The 20144-nt window shown below is 36.7% G+C and overlaps 1 protein-coding gene across 1 annotated transcript in view; it reads left to right on the top strand.

Annotated features, from left to right (window-relative positions):
• Positions 1-8513: 8513 nt before the first annotated feature.
• Positions 8514-20144, top strand: part of LOC150097298 (F-box only protein 39-like) — a 39217-nt gene continuing 27586 nt past the window's right edge. The window contains exon 1 of the mRNA XM_090407638.1: positions 8514-8621. Within this exon, the coding sequence (XP_090263764.1) occupies positions 8514-8621 (108 nt within the window). The remainder of the gene's footprint in view (positions 8622-20144) is intronic.

Raw genomic sequence — 20144 nt, forward strand, 5'->3', positions numbered from 1 at the left:
TATGGGTTTCTGGCTGCATTTGCTAATATTCTCATGATAGTTACTGTTTTCCTAATATGAATCTATAATTTTTGGTTCTGCTTCGCTTTTTTACTTTCCTTTCATCACCCATCTTCTTTCATACGTTTCGAATAGCAAGTTCAGCCTTTCTTTCAGTACACAGAAATATGTGATGGCGATTTATTGGCTGGTGACCTGCCTATAAAACCAGGTTTAATCTTCCTACTCTATTACTCACATTCATATGAAATTTCGTGTCAAAATTCAGTTTAATAGTAATTCTGCAAGCAACCTCTTTCACAGAAAATTCCTTAATGAGAAATATATCCTTAAATCCCCTTTTATTTACAAAGGTTCTAAATCTCTGATCCCTGCTGTAAACCTAAAATATACGTCCTTAGTTTTAGGTAAAAATGTACACAAAAAGCAGATCGGCCTCAGTTTCTCGGTGCTTTTAGAGAACGTGTGCATATAAGCGCTGTCCATTCCTCAATGACGTCACTGAGTACTAGAGCGCAATCCTAGTATAGATCGCTAATGTTGTGTCTTTGAGTTTTCATTGAAGACACACATTTTAGCGAATGGCGGACAGGGGCTAGAAAGGATAATCCGGTTTTGGGGGAGTGGTGTTAATAACGGATGGCTCGGTGTGATATTTAGGGATGGAATCGAAAATTGCACACTTCTGTATTTCGTCACAGGTGAGGTTTGGTAATAAACTTTGAATTTTTAATTCGAGGTCTGCTCTTTATACACAGATATTCTTCCAGGCGTCTACAACTAGTGTAACTTATTGTTTGAATTTCGAACTTCAATACAAATCAAAATCACATTACGAAAGGGTTTCTTGGTACAATTCCAACCATTCTGTCGATAGTTACGGTTTTCCAAAAATGAATCTCCATTTCTTTCTTCCCCTTCGGTTTCTTCGATTCCGTTCAGTACGCTTCTTTTCGTAACTTTCGAAAATCGAGTTGAAAATTTCGTGCAGAACTCAGGAATAAGAGTTGCAGGTTTATTGTTGGACGTCATCTCTACGAAACCATGTTATTCTGTTCCCCTTCTAATACTCACATTCATATGAAGATTCGTTTCAGTTTTACTAATTTCCTAAACAAAATCTTTTCCAGGTAAATTCACTAAAGACAAAAATATCCTTGAATTCTTTCCTATTAACTAAAATTCGAAATCTCTGTTCTGTGAAACGAACCTTCAACGTAATTTTTTAATTTCACGTAAAATATCCACAAAAAAGGTTTATCCACGTTTTCTTAATCTTTACAGACAATCTGTGCATGTCAGCATTGCCCATTCTTCAAAGAGGTCATTGAGTACTAGAGCGCAATCCGAGTACAGATCGCTAATGTTGTGCCATTGCGTTTATCATTGCAAACACAAATATTAGCGAATGGCGAACAGGAGCTAGAAAGGATAATTCGGTTCGGGGAGGGGGGTGAAGATAAAAACGGGTGGTTCGATGTGATATCTGCAGAGCGAATTGTAACTTGCATACTTCTTGATTGAATAATAGGTTAGGTTCGATCACAATGTTTGAAATGTTAATTCGAGGATTTATTGTTCGAATTTCAAACTTCAATACACTAAAAAATTCACATTACGTACGGGTTTCATGGTACATTTGCTAATATTCTCATGATAGTTACTGTTTTCCAAATATGAATCTATAATTGTTTGTTCCGCATCGCTTTTTTCTTTCCTTTCATCACCCATCTTCTTTTATACATTTCGAATAGCAAGTTCAACCTTTCTTTCAGTACACAGAAATATGTGATGGCGGTTTTTTGTCTGGTGACCTGTATGTGAAACCAGGTGTAATCTTCCTACTCTATTACTCACATTCATATGAAAATTCGTTTCAAAATTCAGTTTAATAGTAATTCTGTAAGCAACCTCTTTCACAGAAAATTCCTTAATGAGAAATATATCCTTAAATCCCCTTTTATTTACAAAGGTTCGAAATCTCTGATCCCTGCTGTAAACCTAAAACATACGTCCTTAGTTTTAGGTAAAAATGTACACAAAAAGCAGATCGTCCTCAGTTTCTCGGTGCTTTTAGAGAAAGTGTGCATATAAGCGTCCATTCCTCAATGACGTCACTGAGTACTAGAGCGCAATCCGAGTATAGATCGCTGATGTTGTGTCTTTGAGTTTTCATTGAAGACACAAATATTAGCGAATGGCGGACAGGGGCTAGAAAGGATAATCCGGTTTTGGGGGAGTGGTGTTAATAACGGATGGCTCGGTGTGACATCTGAAGAGGGAATCGTAACTTGCCCACTTCTTAATTGGGTAATGGTGAGGTTCGATCATAATTTTTGAATTTTTAATTCGAGGTCTGCTTTCCCCATAGAGATATTCTTCCATGCGTCGACAACTCGTGGAATTTATTGTTCGAATTTCAAACTTCAATACCCTAAAAATTCACATTACGTATGGGTTTCTGGCTGCATTTGCTAATATTCTCATGATAGTTACTGTTTTCCTAATATGAATCTATAATTTTTGGTTCTGCTTCGCTTTTTTACTTTCCTTTCATCACCCATCTTCTTTCATACGTTTCGAATAGCAAGTTCAGCCTTCCTTTCAGTACACAGAAATATGTGATGGCGATTTATTGGCTGGTGACCTGCCTATAAAACCAGGTTTAATCTTCCTACTCTATTACTCACATTCATATGAAATTTCGTGTCAAAATTCAGTTTAATAGTAATTCTGCAAGCAACCTCTTTCACAGAAAATTCCTTAATGAGAAATATATCCTTAAATCCCCTTTTATTTACAAAGGTTCGAAATCTCTGATCCCTGCTGTAAACCTAAAATATACGTCCTTAGTTTTAGGTAAAAATGTACACAAAAAGCAGATCGGCCTCAGTTTCTCGGTGCTTTTAGAGAACGTGTGCATATAAGCGCTGTCCATTTCTCAATGACATCACTGAGTACTAGAGCGCAATCCTAGTATAGATCGCTAATGTTGTGTCTTTGAGTTTTCATTGAAGACACAAATTTTAGCGAATGGCGGACAGGGGCTAGAAAGGATAATCCGGTTTTGGGGGAGTGGTGTTAATAACGGATGGCTCGGTGTGATATTTGGGGATGGAATCGAAAATTGCACACTTCTGTATTTCGTCACAGGTGAGGTTTGGTAATAAACTTTGAATTTTTAATTCGAGGTCTGCTCTTTATACACAGATATTCTTCCAGGCGTCTACAACTAGTGTAACTTATTGTTTGAATTTCGAACTTCAATACAAATCAAAATCACATTACGAAAGGGTTTCTTGGTACAATTCCAACCATTCTGACGATAGTTACGGTTTTCCAAAAATGAATCTCCATTTCTTTCTTCCCCTTCGGTTTCTTCGATTCCGTTCAGTACGCTTCTTTTCGTAACTTTCGAAAATCGAGTTGAAAATTTCGTGCAGAACTCAGGAATAAGAGTTGCAGGTTTATTGTTGGACGTCACCTCTACGAAACCATGTTATTCTCTTCCCCTTCTAATACTCACATTCATATGAAGGATCGTTTCAGTTTTACTAATTTCCTAAACAAAATCTTTTCCAGATAAATTCACTAAAGACAAAAATATCGTTGAATTCTTTCCTATTAACTAAAATTCGAAATCTCTGTTCTGTGAAACGAACCTTCAACGGAATTTTTTAATTTCACGTAAAATATCCACAAAAAAGGTTTATCCACGTTTTCTTAATCTTTATAGACAATCTGTGCATGTCAGCATTGCCCATTCTTCAAAGAGGTCATTGAGTACTAGAGCGCAATCCGAGTACAGATCGCTAATGTTGTGCCATTGCGTTTATCATTGCAAACACAAATATTAGCGAATGGCGAACAGGAGCTAGAAAGGATAATTCGGTTCGGGGAGGGGGGTGGAGATAAAAACGGGTGGTTCGATGTGATATCTGCAGAGGGAATTGTAACTTGCATACTTCTTGATTGAATAATAGGTTAGGTTCGATCACAATGTTTGAAATGTTAATTCGAGGATTTATTGTTCGAATTTCAAACTTCAATACACTAAAATATTCACATTACGTACGGGTTTCATGGTACATTTGCTAATATTCTCATGATAGTTACTGTTTTCCAAATATGAATCTATAATTGTTTGTTCCGCATCGCTTTTTCCTTTCCTTTCATCACCCATCTTCTTTCATACATTTCGAATAGCAAGTTCAACCTTTCTTTCAGTACACAGAAATATGTGATGGCGGTTTTTTGTCTGTGACCTGTATGTGAAACAAGGTGTAATCTTCCTACTCTATTACTCACATTCATATGAAAATTCGTTTCAAAATTCAGTTTAATTGTAATTCTGCAAGCAATCTCTTTCACAGAAAATTCCTTAATGAGAAATATATCCTTAAATCCCCTTTTACTTACAAACGTTCGAAATCTCTGATCCCTGAGGTAAACCTACCATATTCGTTCTTAGTATTATGTAAAAATGTACACAAAAAGCAGTTTGTCCTCCGTTTCTCGGTGCTTGTAGAGAACGTGTGTATATAATTGCTGTCCATTCCTCATTGACGTCATGAATACTAGAGCGCAATCCGAGTATAGATCGCTGATGTTGTGTCTTTGAGTTTTCATTGAAGACACTAATATTAGCGAATGGCGGACAGGGGCTAGAAAGGATAATTCGGTTTTGGGGGGGTGGAGTTAATAGCGGATGGCTCGGTGTGACATCTGCAGAGGGAATCGTAACTTGCAAACTTCTTAATTGGTAATGGTGACGTTCGATCCTAATGTTTGAAATTTTAAATCGAGGTCTGCTTTTCCCATAGAGATATTCTTCCATACGTCCACAACTCGTGGAATTTATTATTCGAATTTCAAACTTGAATACACTAAAAATTTCACATTACGTTGGGGATTCTTGGTACATTTGCTAATATTCTCATGATAGTTACTGTTTTCCAAATATTAAACTATAATTTTTGGTTCTGCTTCGCTTTTTTACTTTCTTTTCATCACCCATTTTCTTTCATACATTTCGAATAGCAAGTTCAACCTTTCTTTCAGTACACAGAAATATGTGATGGCGGTTTATTGTCTGGTGACCTGCCTATGAAACCAGGTTTAATCTTCCTACTCTATTACTCACATTCATATGAAATTTCGTGTCAAAATTCAGTTTAATAGTAATCCTGCAAGCAACCTCTTTCACAGAAAATTCCTTAATGAGAAATGTATCCTTAAATCCCCTTTTATTTACAAACGTTCGAAATCTCTGATCCCTGCTGTAAACCTAAAACATACGTCCTTAGTTTTAGGTAAAAATGTACACAGAAAGCAGATCGGCCTCAGTTTCTCGGTGCTTTTAGAGAACGTGTGCATATAAGCGCTGTCCATTCCTCAGTGACGTCACTGAGTACTAGAGCGCAATCCTAGTATAGATCGCTAATGTTGTGTCTTTGAGTTTTCTAATGGCGGACAGGGGCTAGAAAGGATAATCCGGTTTTGGGGGAGTGGTGTTAATAACGGATGGCTCGGTGTGATATTTGGGGATGGAATCGAAAATTGCCCACTTCTCTATTTCGTCACAGGTGAGGTTTGGTAATAAACTTTGAATTTTTAATTCGAGGTCTGCTCTTTATACACAGATATTCTTCCAGGCGTCTACAACTAGTGTAACTTATTGTTTGAATTTCGAACTTCAATACAATCAAAATTTCACATTACGAAAGGGTTTCTTGGTACAATTCCGACCATTTTCACGATAGTTACGGTTTTCCAAAAATGAATCTCCATTTCTTTCTTCCCCTTCGGTTTCTTCGATTCCGTTCATTACCCTTCTTTTCGTGACTTTCGAAAATCGAGTTGAAATTTTCGTACAGAACACAGGAATAAGAGTTGGAGGTTTATTGTCGGACGTCACCTCTACGAAACCATGTTATTCTCTTCCCCTTCTAATACTCACATTCATATGAAGATTCGTTTCAATTTTAGTAATTTCGTAAACATCTTTTCCAGATAAATTCACTAAAGACAAAAATATCCTTGAATTCTTTCCTATTAACTAAAATTCGAAATCTCTGTTCTGTGAAACGAACCTTCAATGTAATTTTTTAATTTCACGTAAAATATCCACAAAAAGTTTGTCCATGTTTTCTTAATCTTTACAGAGAATCTGTGCATGTCAGCATTGCCCATTCTTCAAAGAGGTCATTGAGTACTAGAGCGCAATCCGAGTACAGATCGCTAATGTAAGTAATGTTGTGCCATTGCATTTATCATTACAAACATAAATATTACCGAATGGCGCACAGGAGCTAGAAAGGATAATTCGGTTTTGGTCGGGTGGAGTTAATAACGGGTGGTTCGGTGTGACATCTGCAGAGGGAATCGTAACTTGCACACTTCTTAATTGGGTAATAGTGAGGTTCGATCATAATGTTTGAATTTTTAATACGAGGTCTGCTTACCCCATAGAGATATTCTTCCATTCGTCGACAACTCTTGTAATTTATAGTTCGAATTTCAAACTTCAATACACTAAAATATTCACATTACGTAGGGGTTTCTTGGTACATTATCTAATATTCTCATAATAGTTACTGTTTTCCAAATATGAATCAATAATTGTTTGTTCTGCTTCACCTTTTTCCTTTCGTTTCATCACCTATCTTCTTTCATACATTTCGATTACCAAGGTGAACCTTTCGTTCCGAACACAGAAATAAGTGATGGCGGTTTATTGTCTGATGGCCTGTCTATAAAAACAGGTGTAATATTCCTACTCTATTACTCACATTCATATGAAAATTCGTTCCAAATTCAGTTTAATAATAATTCTGCAAGAAACCTCTTTCACAGAAAATTCCTTAATGAGAAATATATCCTTAAATCCCCTTTTATTTACAAAAGTTCGAAATTTCTGATCCCTGATGTAAACCTACAACATACGTACTTAGTATTATATAAAATGTACACAAAACGCAGATCGTACTCAGTTTCTCGATGCTTGTAGAGAACGTGTGCCTATAAGCGTTGTCCATTCCTCAATTACGTCACTGAGTACTAGAGTGCAATCCGAGTATAGGTCGCTGATGTTGTGTCTTTGAGTTTTCATTGAAGACAGAAATATTAGCGTATGGCGGACAGGGGCTAGAAAGGATAATCCGGTTTTGGCGGAGTGGTGTTAATAACGGATGGCTCGGTGTGATATCTACAGAGGAAATCGTAACTTGTACACTTCTTGATTGGGTAATGGTGAGGTTCGATCATAATGTTTGAATTTTTAATTTGAGGTCTGCTTTCCGCATAGAGATATTCTTCCAGCGGTCGATAACTCGTGGAATTTATTGTTCGAATTTCAAACTTCAATACAGTAAAATATTCACATTACGCAGGGGTTTCTTAATTAATTTGCTAATATTATCATGATAGTTACTGTTTTCCAAATATCAATCTATAATTGTTTGTTCTGCTTCGCTTTTTTCCTTTCCTTTCATCACCCATCTTCTTTCATACATTTCGAATAGCTTCCTACTCTATTACTCACATTCATATGAAAATTCGTTTCAAAATTCAGTTTAATAGTAATTCTGCAAGCAACCTCTTTCACAGAAAATTCCTTAATGAGAAATATATCCTTAAATCCCCTTTTATTTACAAAAGTTCGAAATTTCTGATCCCTGATGTAAACCGACAACATACGTACTTAGTATTTTGTAAAAATGTACACAAAAAGCAGATCGTTCTCAGTTTCTTCGTGCTTGTAGAGAACGTGTGCATATAAGCGTTGTCCATTCCTCAATGACGTCACTGAATACTAGAGTGCAATCCGAGTATAGATCGAAAATGTTTTTCTCTTTTATTTCTAGACGCAGAGACTAAAATAAGTAAAATGCTCCCCTCTCTCCCCCGCCAGAACAAGGTCGCTAGGAATGGAGATTCCAGGGTTTGGGGAACCCAGAATCCTCACAAAAGTATTAGAGGTGCTTATAGCAGCAGACAACGTTTACTCCTTCACCCCCTACGGTGAAGGAGATTCCTTGTTGTCATCAAAACAACTGTTTCGAGAGACGTACATCTACAGGATTTCACCGTCCAGGGGAAGCAAGTGACCCCCACCATGTTGGGGTCACAAGTGAGACAGCTGAGAATTGAGCGCTTCCCCATGGAATATCTTGAAGCCGGGGAAGATGTACTGATTAAGACCTCCAGCAAATGGGGGGAAGTTTCTAACATCAAGTAGAGCTTCTCTACGGAGGACCCCGCTTGGTACTTCGGCGAGGTAACTTGCATTATGGACATGCGTCAACCAGTGCCCAACCTTGTCACCATCGGCACGTCGCGTGTCATGAGAAACTACCCCGAGGTAGAGAGACAGTGTCTGCGGTGTGGCTCCTACCACCAGCTGGAAGAACTCTTTTTCACAGGTAGTCTTGGGGAAAATTAAGAATCGCTCCTCAGCCACAACATCAGCGGGAGCAATTGCTTCATTCTCAGCCATAACATAACATCTACCCATGGCCACAACATCGGCTGAAGACAGTGTTCCCCCCTCAGTTCCTTCCACGTTACCACCACCACCAATGGAAGAAAAGGCAACAACTGAGCCAACAGAGATAGACAAGGTCAGCACAACACCAGCGAGATGATGACGTGACCCGGCCTATGAAAAAGTAGGGGGTAAGTAAAGAATATCCAAAACACATCCACTACGCACGCACAAATTAATCTTCTTTCTCTCCCGTAGTCCCAAATAGACCGTTGGGCCACTCATGGCTGGTCGGTGATATTCTTTGTAAACCTCCTTCAATCATCTCGGTCTCTTGTTCTTGATGTCAGTTGAGAAAGGGAGGAATTTGTTCATTTTATTAAGTTATCAGTCGATTTTAATCTAGGTCGGTCCCCAATCATTGATCCCGGAACGATTCCTTCCAGTGCTTGCTTTGGAATGCCATTAGCCCTCTCCACATGTCCGAACTATTTTATCTATCTTCTTCTGATTACTGTCAGAATATTTTCCATTTTTCTGCCATCTATTGAGTCAATCAGTTTTCGGACATTTTCATTGGTTTCGTGTGCGGAGCAGGGAATTATCAAAAGTCTTATGTAAGTTTTCATTTCAAAAGATAGAAGTCTGCTCTCATCTTCCCTCAATAAAGTCTAGGCCTCACAACCATACAAGAGGATAGAATTCACCAAGGTGTGAATTAGTCTTAGTCTGGTTGTGATTGCCATTCTGTTATCTCCCCACAATGGTTTCAACTTCTGTAGGGCCACGGTTGCCTTAGCAATTCGGTATTGAGCGGCCATCTTGACTGAACGTGCTTCCTAGATATGTAAACTTGTTTACATTCTCAATTTTGTTATTGCCAATTTGTATCTTTAAGAGTTCAATGTCTGATTTTGAGGTTATCGTTGTTTTTGTATCTTTATGTATAATCCATATTTTTTTAATGTTCCGAAAACGCGGCTGGTTATCTCTTGTAATTCTTCTTCACTTTCTGTCAGAAGATCGATATCGTCAGCGAGACGTATTTTATTTATTCTTAGTCCTCCAACTACTATTCCAGTGTCATATTCATGAAGAGCTTCATCTATGACATATTCCAGAAAAAATTAAAAAAAGAGGGGACAAGCTGAATCCCTGTATTACCCCCGTTCTGCCCGGAACGGTTCGCTGCTGTAATTTTTAATTTCAATTCTCATATCAGATGATGAATAAAGAGATTTAATAATCCTAATGATTTTGTTGTCAATACCATAATGTTCTAACATTTTCCATAATGCCTCGTGCCATATTGAGACAAAAGCTTTTTCAAGGTTTAAAAAGTTGTGACAGATTAATTTGATATATTCTATGTATTTTTCACCGAGTATTGTCTATTTTAAAAATGTGGTCGATTGAACTTCTGGACTTCCGGAAACCCGCTTGTTCATCTGACATTCTGCTTTCAATTTTTTTTTTGAATCTTGACAATAATATTTTTAACAGGATTTTACTTGGATGATTATTAAGGCTTATTGGTCTATAGTCGCTACATTTATTGCTGTTTCCCTTTTTAGGAATATGTACAAGGACAGAAGTCCGCCAATCAGAAGGCCAAGTCTCTGTGTTCCATACGTCCTGGAATAAATTTAGCAAGGTGTTTATGATGATGTCACCTCCTTCGCATATCAGTTCCATTGTAACACTATCAATTCCCAGTGATTTTCCAATTTTTGAGGAACTAACTGCTGCAATGACTTCTTTTAATATCGGATAATGTCCTTCTTCCGAACCTCCTGGGAAAATTCCGTCCAATCAGTAAGTTGAGGGTTATTTTAAAAAAGCTTGGTTGCGTAATATTTCCATCTATCAACTATTTTCTGGTTATCTGTGATAGGAATTCCATCTTCATCTTCTATGATCCAATTAATTGCAGTAGAAGTTTGATTAACGTATTGATAATTTGATAAGCACTTTTAGGATTTTTTAGTTAATTCCTCTTCTGTATTTTTGCATTCATCTAGTATCCATAAGTTTCTAGGATGTTTGATTGCTTTTTTTAATAATCTTAGTAATATTTTTATATTGTTCTCTATTATCACCGCTAGTAATATGAGTTTTCAAATTTCTTCTTCCGTTGCATAGGTCCAAAATATTTTTGGTTATCTGGTTTATGACCTTCCTTTTGTATTCAAGAATTTCTTCAGCTGTCTGAGTTATATTTTGTGAGAAGTATTTGGTTTTAGATTCGATATTATTATATTTTTTGAAGCTTATGTCAAAAATTTGTTTTAATTTGTATTTATATAATATATTTATTTGGGATCTTTTAATTTTTTATATTATATCTTTTACGAGTTGATTTTGTATGTAATAGTTCTCTCATTTTCATATTATCAGTTGTAATGACCATATTGTGGTCGCTGTCGATGTCGGTTCCAGAAAATGATCTGGTTCTTGTGAGGTTGATGGAGTTTTTAAATTTGCACAAATTAATACCATCATTCAAAAGATTTTACGCTAATTATTAATTAATTTATTGTTATCATGTGACCACGGTAAAGCTCGTTTCCTTTCTTTTGCAGACGAAGACTGATGGAAATTGACAACTTGTTATTGGCTCAAACTAGAATTTGATAGGCTTAACATCGTTATTATTATTATTATTATTATTATTATTATTATTATTTGACACCACCAAGGAGTCCAAAGACTCATCGAGGGAGAGTGTGCCAATAGCATCGAACGATTAACTCCATTCCAACTACTAACCGCGCTCAAAATTACTTAACTGAGCCGTTATCAGCAGAGGCTCTACCAGTGAAATAACTAAGCCAATGAGTATTTAATTCATAACTGTTTTCGCCATGCATGACTGTAACACATTCCCGTTCTTAATACACTTCTCTCTAAATGGCTTTCCTATTCATGAAGGACACACGTTATAATTACTACGAACTCATGCATGACTCAAGTAGTTTGGCGGGGAGGGGGATCTCCTGCAGAACAGAGTTAACGAAATTAATAGAACCCTATTCAAATCTTTTGGTCTAGCTACTCACTGATGAAGCCTCAAAAAAGGCTGAAACCGGTCTGGGTAGGGACCTCCCACCATAATGTAATAACAGCATACATTTCCTAGGAAATATGTTTTTACATTATGGAAAATACCAAGAATAGCAATCAGAACTTTACCCACCTTTCCAACGAGTTGCCCAAGATTGTACTACGTACTAGGACTACTTGCATTAGCTCACTCTAGTAATCGCCGATATTTTTATAGTTTACTTTATTCGGCATGAAACTGTCTGATTCCAATCTTATAATTTCTTATTCGGTTTTGAAACAATGTGGGAATTAATATCCCCTTAATTTAAATAATAGAACAATATTCTTCTCAATTAATAGTCGGGCTTAACCAGACTTCATTTGCATATTGCCATAAGTCGATCAAATAAAAGTTAAAAGTTGAGTTATGAGATCTAGATTAGATGGGCCCAATTTATGACCCTGATAGTGTCGATACTGCAAGCAACTTTTACTCGACCTGCCAAGAATAAACACATTAAAGAAATGCATAAAAACCTACAAAATTGAATAGAATTTTAAAGAAATACTATAGTTATGGCTCGAGAATGATATTACCATAGCAGAAGAATATTTAACAAGCAGAACTTTATAAGTTTGGAGAATATGCTTATACGTATACGAGACTATGTTTACAAAAATGAAACAAATATTTCGAAAGAGAAACGACATTGAGCACCACTATCTATGAAAGTGTTTTGACACACTTTTAGGCAAAGTTTTCAAGTAAAAAATATGCTCAGAAAAATAACCTTACGATTCACAACTTCGTACTTTTCTTAGAATTATTTTTTAAGCAACACATAAATATTTGTTGCTTGTAATATTTGATTGATAATAATCAGATATAACTGTAATCAATAATTTGTACATCGCTAAGTTGGAAATGACTATTATTACAATGTATGCTACCCCATATCACTTCATTTTTTTTTCCAAAGTCCTGATTTATTTATCAGGTTGGTTGCTGAGTGGTTAGTGTATCTGCTCTGCAAACTTCTACAGAAGAGTTTTCAGCAAGAATTATATAATAAATAATAAAGACAAATGAATAAATATTAAAAAGAATCAATTTTTTTTTAAAAAAGTAATAACATTAGCCCAACCAAGATAGTAATGTACTATATATATATATATATATATATTACGGTTAAAGTGATAAATCCGGTTATTATTAATAATTACCGATTAAAGTGAATAATGCCTAGAGGAGTCTGGTAAATGTAATAAAAACATGTTTATAGGTTTTGTATATAGGTTTTCATTCTCAATAGAAATTATAACAGCTTAGGTTAGGTTAGGTTAGTTTATAATGAAAAAGTAAGGAAAGTACTTTTGCACTCAGTGAAATTAGAAATTATTATAAACTAACCTAACCTAACCTAAACTAACCTGGATGTCGTGTTTCGAACCAGAGTGTAGTCGTAGTTTATCGTGGTCAGAATAATGGGGATGAAAGATAAACGTTGTTGTGGGCCGAGCTTAATGATTGCGGACAGATAAATGGGGATAACAAATAAAAGTTGTTGTGGGCAGATAAATGGGGATAATAGATAAATCAGAGCGGAACTGATCCGTGATTTTCTCTATTGATGAGGAAAGAGGTACAGCAACGACGTTCATCTATAAAATTTAAATAAAAAATTTAAATCTCAAAGACTGACAGAAAGGTGAACTTTAACATTGTCTCGCATTTTACGAATGTGCCAACAGACGAAGTTCTGACTCTTCTTAAGAACAAGGTTTCCAAGAAAATGTTTGCTCTACTAACGCACTGCATTAACTCCGGCTATTTCTGCTACGAAGGAAAAATATGTAAACAAGCCAGCGGCTGAGCCATGGGCAGCTCTTTATCGCCGGTCTTAGCTAATATTTTTTTTCAAAGATTTCGAAGAGAGAGCTATTTCTATCGCTACATTAAAACTTGAACTGTGGTTACGATACATAGATGACGTCTTCCTTATCTGGGAATATTGTCTAGACTCTAGATCATTTAAATAATCAACACCAGAACATCAAATTCATCAGAACTAGAGATTAACGGCATACTCCCCTTCTTGGATTTAAAGATCAGTGGATTGCCAGACTGTCTTAAGTTTTCGATTTTTCGAAAAACCACTCACACTGACAGATACTTGCATGTCTCTTCGCATCACTTCCCTCCACAGAAACTTGGCATCATTTCCACTCTAGCCCATCGTGTAAGATAGCTTACTTCAACAGAAGAAGACCTTCAAACGGAACTCAATTACTTGAAAAGCACCTTCTTAAATATCGGATATTCGTCTCATAGCATCACTAAACCTTTAAACCCACGTCAACAACCTCGACAAGAAGATGAATCCAACCCGATTACTCACATACAGTTACCATTTATAAGCTCACTTTATCCAAAACTAATTTAATTAAACATAAGGAAAACTTGGTATTTTCTATAATGTAAAAACACATTTCCTAGGAAATGTGTTTTTACATTGGAAAATACCAAGAATAGCGATCAGAACTTTACCACCTTTGCTGCGAGTTGCCCGAGATTTTACTACGTACTAGGACTACATGCATTAGATCACGCTAGTAATCGCCGATACTTTTATAGTTTACTATATTCGGCATCAAACTCTCTGATTCCACTCTTTGAGTTTCTTATTCGGTTTTAAAACAATGCGGGATTTCATATCCCCCTTAATTTAAATAATGTTTATATCGCCGAAATGAAGCTTCTTGGCTCTTTATATTTAAATGAAAACGTTTATTATTAAAAAAAAAAAATGTGGGCACCCCCGAGCCTGTGTAGCTCAGTGGTTGTGGCGTTTGCACAACACGGCGCTTGACAACACAAGGGAAGACTTTGTTTCAAATCTACTCGTCGACTAGAGGAAATTTTTCTAAGCCCTTAATCGACCGTTTCCCGAGTTAGTCGATCTCTGGGCGGGCAAGCGGGTTTTTTCTCCCGGAAACTCAGGTTTTTCGTCTCATACACTCAAGAAAATCGTTCGTAAAACCCACGTTATTTCAGACATTAAATATATTGTGTTAGGGTTAGGGTCCACGAGATGGCGGCAGTTGTTGAGCCTCCTCTGTTCACTGCATGCCATTTAATTAGTGATAGCTTTGGGCCAAACAAAGCTATCTTTGATTGGGTGCCAGTGGAGATTGAACTGCCCACTCAGTCTCCAAAACTTAGAAAGGGTTAAATGGCCTCGCTTACTCCCTATACGGGAATAAAAAGGCATTAGCTGATTTTTTTTTTTGTGACACCTCCTGGAAGTCCAAAGACTCATCGATGGAGAATGTGCCGACAGCATCGAACAATTGATCCCCTTCCAACTACTAAGTGCGCTTTTTAAATCACTCCTCACTTTCCTGGTTAGTTCATATTGTTTTTTCCAAACCTATTGTGGACAAACAGGTAATGTACTACTCTTCTTGAGCAGGTCATCAGAGTAATAGATATTTCCCTAAATATTTCAGCTTACTGACTATTACGTAACACAATTTTGAGTCATTAAATTTCTAAGATAATCTCTGTATCACGTTGTGTCCAATATGCTGCTGCTCTAAACACCATTATACGTATACGAAGAAATTCCTAATCCTTCTCAATAGAACTGGTTTGCTTATATGTGAAACACTATCCAGGCTTTTGTTTCAAGTTGAATAAATCAAATCAATCTATTGAGTGTTCCTTTCGTAAATTCATGGAAACCAAACAGATTTATCAGAGATTGATCCATAGCGAAACATGTTTTGGCTTTTTCTCCTCAAAATGTGATCCATATCAAGGATCTTTAGGGCACGATTCTGATTATATGAGAAGTATGATCACAGGAACTTAATTTAGATCGTTGAAACTTTTTCTAAGTTGATTCCCCTACTCTCTGCATTCAGCATTACTCATGAGAAATCCCGAAAAGTTTTAATCTAAGTCAGCAAACCAAAAAAAAAAAAAAAACTAGGGAACTAACAAGCAAAATGCGTAGGATTTTAAGATTCAGCATTACTTCAAATCCGAATGTAGAAATTATGAATGTTTCGTAAGTTGACCAGAGAGCTAGTGGGAAAAATATCTCGAGTTGTCTTAGTGTGGACTACGTAAAACACATAGGCGCCGCCCAAGCGTCTATATATTCGCCTTTTATTAGTACATTGCCTGAGAGCTGTTTCAAACTGGTTGGTTCTCTTCGGAGGCCAGGCAGAAACTTAAGAGAGCAAAACTTCTTTAGTAAAGAACTTGAAATGTCAGAGAAATGTGTTTTTTGTAAACGAATGCATAGGCAGCGCCTATTTATTTTATGGTCCAAACTAAGGCAACTCGTGGATGCACAGGTATGTATTCCCACAAACCATCTGGTCAACTTAGAAAGTTTTCATAGTTTCTATATTGTGCTTTGTAGTAATGCTGGAACTATTTTTTTTTTTAATGTTAACTCCATAAATGAGAGGTGGTTGACCTACCTGTAGTACATTATTACCATGTATGGGTGATGGGTTGGGAAAGAAGATACTAGTTCACATTTGATTTGAAAGACTGTGTATTTTATTCCTTAGGGAACAAAGCAACGGGAAGGCTGTTCCGTAGCACAGCAGGTGAATGATTGAGAAGGAGAAAAAAAACGTTTGTTCTGTGGGTTTCAAGGTGCATTGTGAAGGGATGTTGAGCAGCAGCTGCATGTGTTCCACTGAGTTCAGTATAAGCGGAGGATTATTATATATCCTTAAATCTCCTTTTATTTACAAAAGTTCGAAATCTCTGATCCCTGATGTAAACCTACAACATACCTTCTTAGAATTATGTAAAAATGTACACAAAAAGCAGATCGTCCTCAGTTTCTCGGTGCTTGTAGAGAACGTGTGCATATTAGCGTTGTCCATTCCTCGATGACGTCACTGAGTACTAGAGCTCAATCCGAGTATAGATCGCTAATGTTGTGTCTTTGTGTTTTCATTGTAGGCACAAATATTATCGAATGGCGGACAGGGGCTAGAAAGGATAATCCAGTTTTGGGGGAAGTGGTTTTAATAATAACGGATGGCTCGGTGTGATATTTGGAGATTGAATCGAAACTTGCACGCTTCTTGATTTCGTCACAGGTGAGGTTTGGTAATAAACTTTGAATTTTTAATTCGAGGCCTGCTCTTTATATACAGATATTCTTCCATGCGTCTACAACTCGTGTAATTTATTGTTTTAATTTTGATCTTCAATACAATCAAAATTTCACATTACGAAATGGTTTCTTGGTACGATACCGACCATTCTGACAATAGTTACGGTTTACCAAAAATCAATCTCCATTTCTTTCTTCCCCTTCGCTTTAATCGATTCCGTTCATGGCCCTTCTTTTTGTGACTTTCGAAAATCAAGTTGAAACTTTCGTACAGAATACAGGAAAAAGAGTTGGTGGTTTATTGTCCGACGACATCTCTATGAAACCATGTTATTCCCTTCCACTTCTAATACTCATATTCGTAAGAAGAATCGTTTCAGTTTCAGTTTTAGTAATTTCGCAAACAACATCTTTTCCAGATAAATTCACTAAAGACAAAAGTATCCTTAAATTCTTTCCTCTGAACAAAAATTCGAAATCTCTGTTCTGTGAAACGAACCTTCAACGTAATTTTTTAATATCATGTAAAATATCCAAAAAAGGTTTGTCCACTTTTTCTTAATCTTTACAGAGAATCTGTGCATGTCAGCATTGCCCATTCTTCAAAGAGGTTATTGAGTACTAGAGCGCAGTCCGAGTGCAGATCGCTAATGTTGTGACATTGCTTTTTCCATTGCAAACACAAATATTAGCGAATGGCGGACAGGGGCTAGAAAGGATAATTCGGTTTTGGGCGAGTGGTGTTAATAACGGATGACTCGGCCTGACATCCGCAGAGGGAATGGCACACTTCTTGATTGGATAATAGGTGAGGTTCGGTCTTATTGTTTGAATTTTTAATTCGAGGTCTGCTCTCCCCATATAGTTATTCTTTCATGCGTCGACAACTCGTGGAATTTATTGGACGATTTTCAAACTTCGATACACTCTGAATTTCACATTTCGAATGGGTTTCTTGGTACATTTGCAACATTCTGATGATAGGTACTGTGTTCCAAATCCTCTTCTTTTGTGCATCAATCCGAAGATTGGAAATTATAGCAGCACATCAGAACATCCTGTCTTGTGATCTCCTTTTATCTCTTCATAATTCTTAGAACCAGTTAGTATCATTATGTTATTTATATATGAAATTCTTTGTCTTCCTCCTCGTCTCTTTCATTCTGCTGTCCCCTCCATCCTTTCTGTAATCAGCCTTGATGATTGTATCCTTCAAATGAGTCCATTTTTCCCCTATGTTTTTTTTTCTCTCTCTCTCCCATTTTGAAGCTTTCATCAGTTTGATTTTTATAATTTCTATGTTTTTCCTCTGTTTTCAGGTTGCTTATGTTCCATTTGGGCCTTTTTATTGGTTGTGACAGCTTTTTAAATTTCAGATTACATTTCAATAAAACCAAATTGTGGTCACTGTCAACATCAACTCCCGGTTAACTTTTGCATGATGTTACTTGATTTTTAAATCTATTTCTTGTCATAATATAATCTATTTGGTACCTTCCTATATCCCCTGGCATTTTCCAAGTATACCTCCTTCATTTTGGTACTTCATACCAGGTATTAGTAATGATCAGATTAAATTGGTGGAAGGGGATGATAGACTTTTGAAGTTCTGCCAATCTACTCTTTCATTTCGGCATCCAAGTCCGTACTTTCACACCTCTCTACCATCTTTGCCTTCACCAATGACTGCATTCCAATCACCCATGACAATAAGATTATCTTCCTTCTTGGTCAGTTTGATTAGATTCTCAATATCTAGGTATAGTCTCTCAACTTCATCACTGTGGTGGTCGCTAGTGGGCATGTAAACTTCTATTATTATAATATTTGTTGGTTTTGCTTCTAGTTTTATCATGATCAATCTGCTACTACATTTTACTGAGTTGATTACTCTTCTTCCCCATTCCTTATTGAGAACAAACGCAACTCCATTTTTTGCTGTCTCATCACTTGAATAAATGATTCTGTAATCACCACTCCAAAAGTCATAATTCTTCCATTCCATCTTATTTCACTAATTCCCAATATGGTTATTTTTAATCAATCCATTTCTGTCTTCAAATTTTCCAATTTACCAATTTGTAGGAGGGTTCTCACATTCCACTTCTCAATGAATGTACAAGGATTTCGCTGGTTTACGACCTGAGAAACCTTGCTTCTTCCCCTAGCTTGCACAAGTATTGAGCCATTGTGAACTTTACTATCTCTTAGAATGTCCATCCATACTGCTTTCTTACTAGGGAAAAATAGAACAAGGTAGTATCCCCTTGCCTTCCTTGTCAACAATAGCCTTCTAGAGATGCTCAGTGTGCTAGTCGTTTCTCATTCTTCAAGATTATCCGCCTACCACAACATCCTTTACACCGTTGTCACTTATGGTGATCTTCCATTGATCAGGATGAAAGTTGTTGCTGCCCCAACTTCCAGCGGGCTGTAACTTATTTAATGGCGGTTACATCTCGCCATATAACCGCCATTCAATATTTTCCTCGTCAGTGAAAATGTGTGACTTTTTATAGAGATAACCATGCCACTGTCTATCCACCACTTCCTGTTGGTAGATACCGTCCCATTGTCTGCCACTGCTTATTCACAGGTTTATTCGTAGCTAACCTCTGTATCCAGAGGCGATTCCCTTGTCCACGACATGGGGACGTGCTTGGTAGCATCGGACCCATGCACCAAGGTTTTCCAAATATGAATTTGTATTTGTATCTTCCCCTTCGCTTTCTTCATTCCCGTTCATCATCCTACTTTTTTTTTCATACATTTCGAATAGCAAGTTGAACAAAGAAATAAGTGATGGCGGCTTATTGCCTGATGACCTGTCTATGAAACTACGGTGTAATCTTCCTATTCTATTACTCATATTCATATGAACATTCGTTTCAAAATTAGGTTTAATAGTAATTCTGCAAACAACATTTTTCCCATAAAATTCAATAAGGACCAAAATATCCCTAAATCCCATTTTATTAAATAAAGTTTGTAATCTCTGTTCCCAGAAGTATACCTTTAACGGAATTTCTTAGTATTATGTAAAATTTACACAAAAACCAGGTCCTCTTCTTTTCTAAAACTTTGTAGAGAATATGAGCATGTTAGCGTTGCCAATTCTTCAATGAAGTCACTGAGTACTAGCGCGCAATCCGAGTATAGATCGCTAATATTGTGCCAATGAGTTGGTCATTGGAGACTAATATTAGCGAATGGCGGACAGGGGTTAGAAAGGATAATTTGGTTTTGGAGGAGTGGTGTTAATAATGAATGGCTCGGTGTGATATCCTGAGATAGAATGGAAACTTGCACACTTCCTGATTGGGTAATAGTTGATGTTCGGTTATAATGTTTGAATTTTCAATTCCAGTTCTTCTTTTCCCAGAGAGATATTCTTCCATATGTCGACATCTCGTGAAATTTATTTGTCGAATTTCAAACTTCAATACCCTCAGCTCTCAAAAGTTCAC

Source organism: Typopeltis vanoorti, chromosome 17 (genome assembly GCF_054136105.1).
Source record: "Typopeltis vanoorti isolate ZY-2024b chromosome 17, IOZ_Tvanoo_1.0, whole genome shotgun sequence".
Taxonomy (NCBI): Eukaryota; Metazoa; Arthropoda; class Arachnida; order Uropygi; family Thelyphonidae; genus Typopeltis; species Typopeltis vanoorti.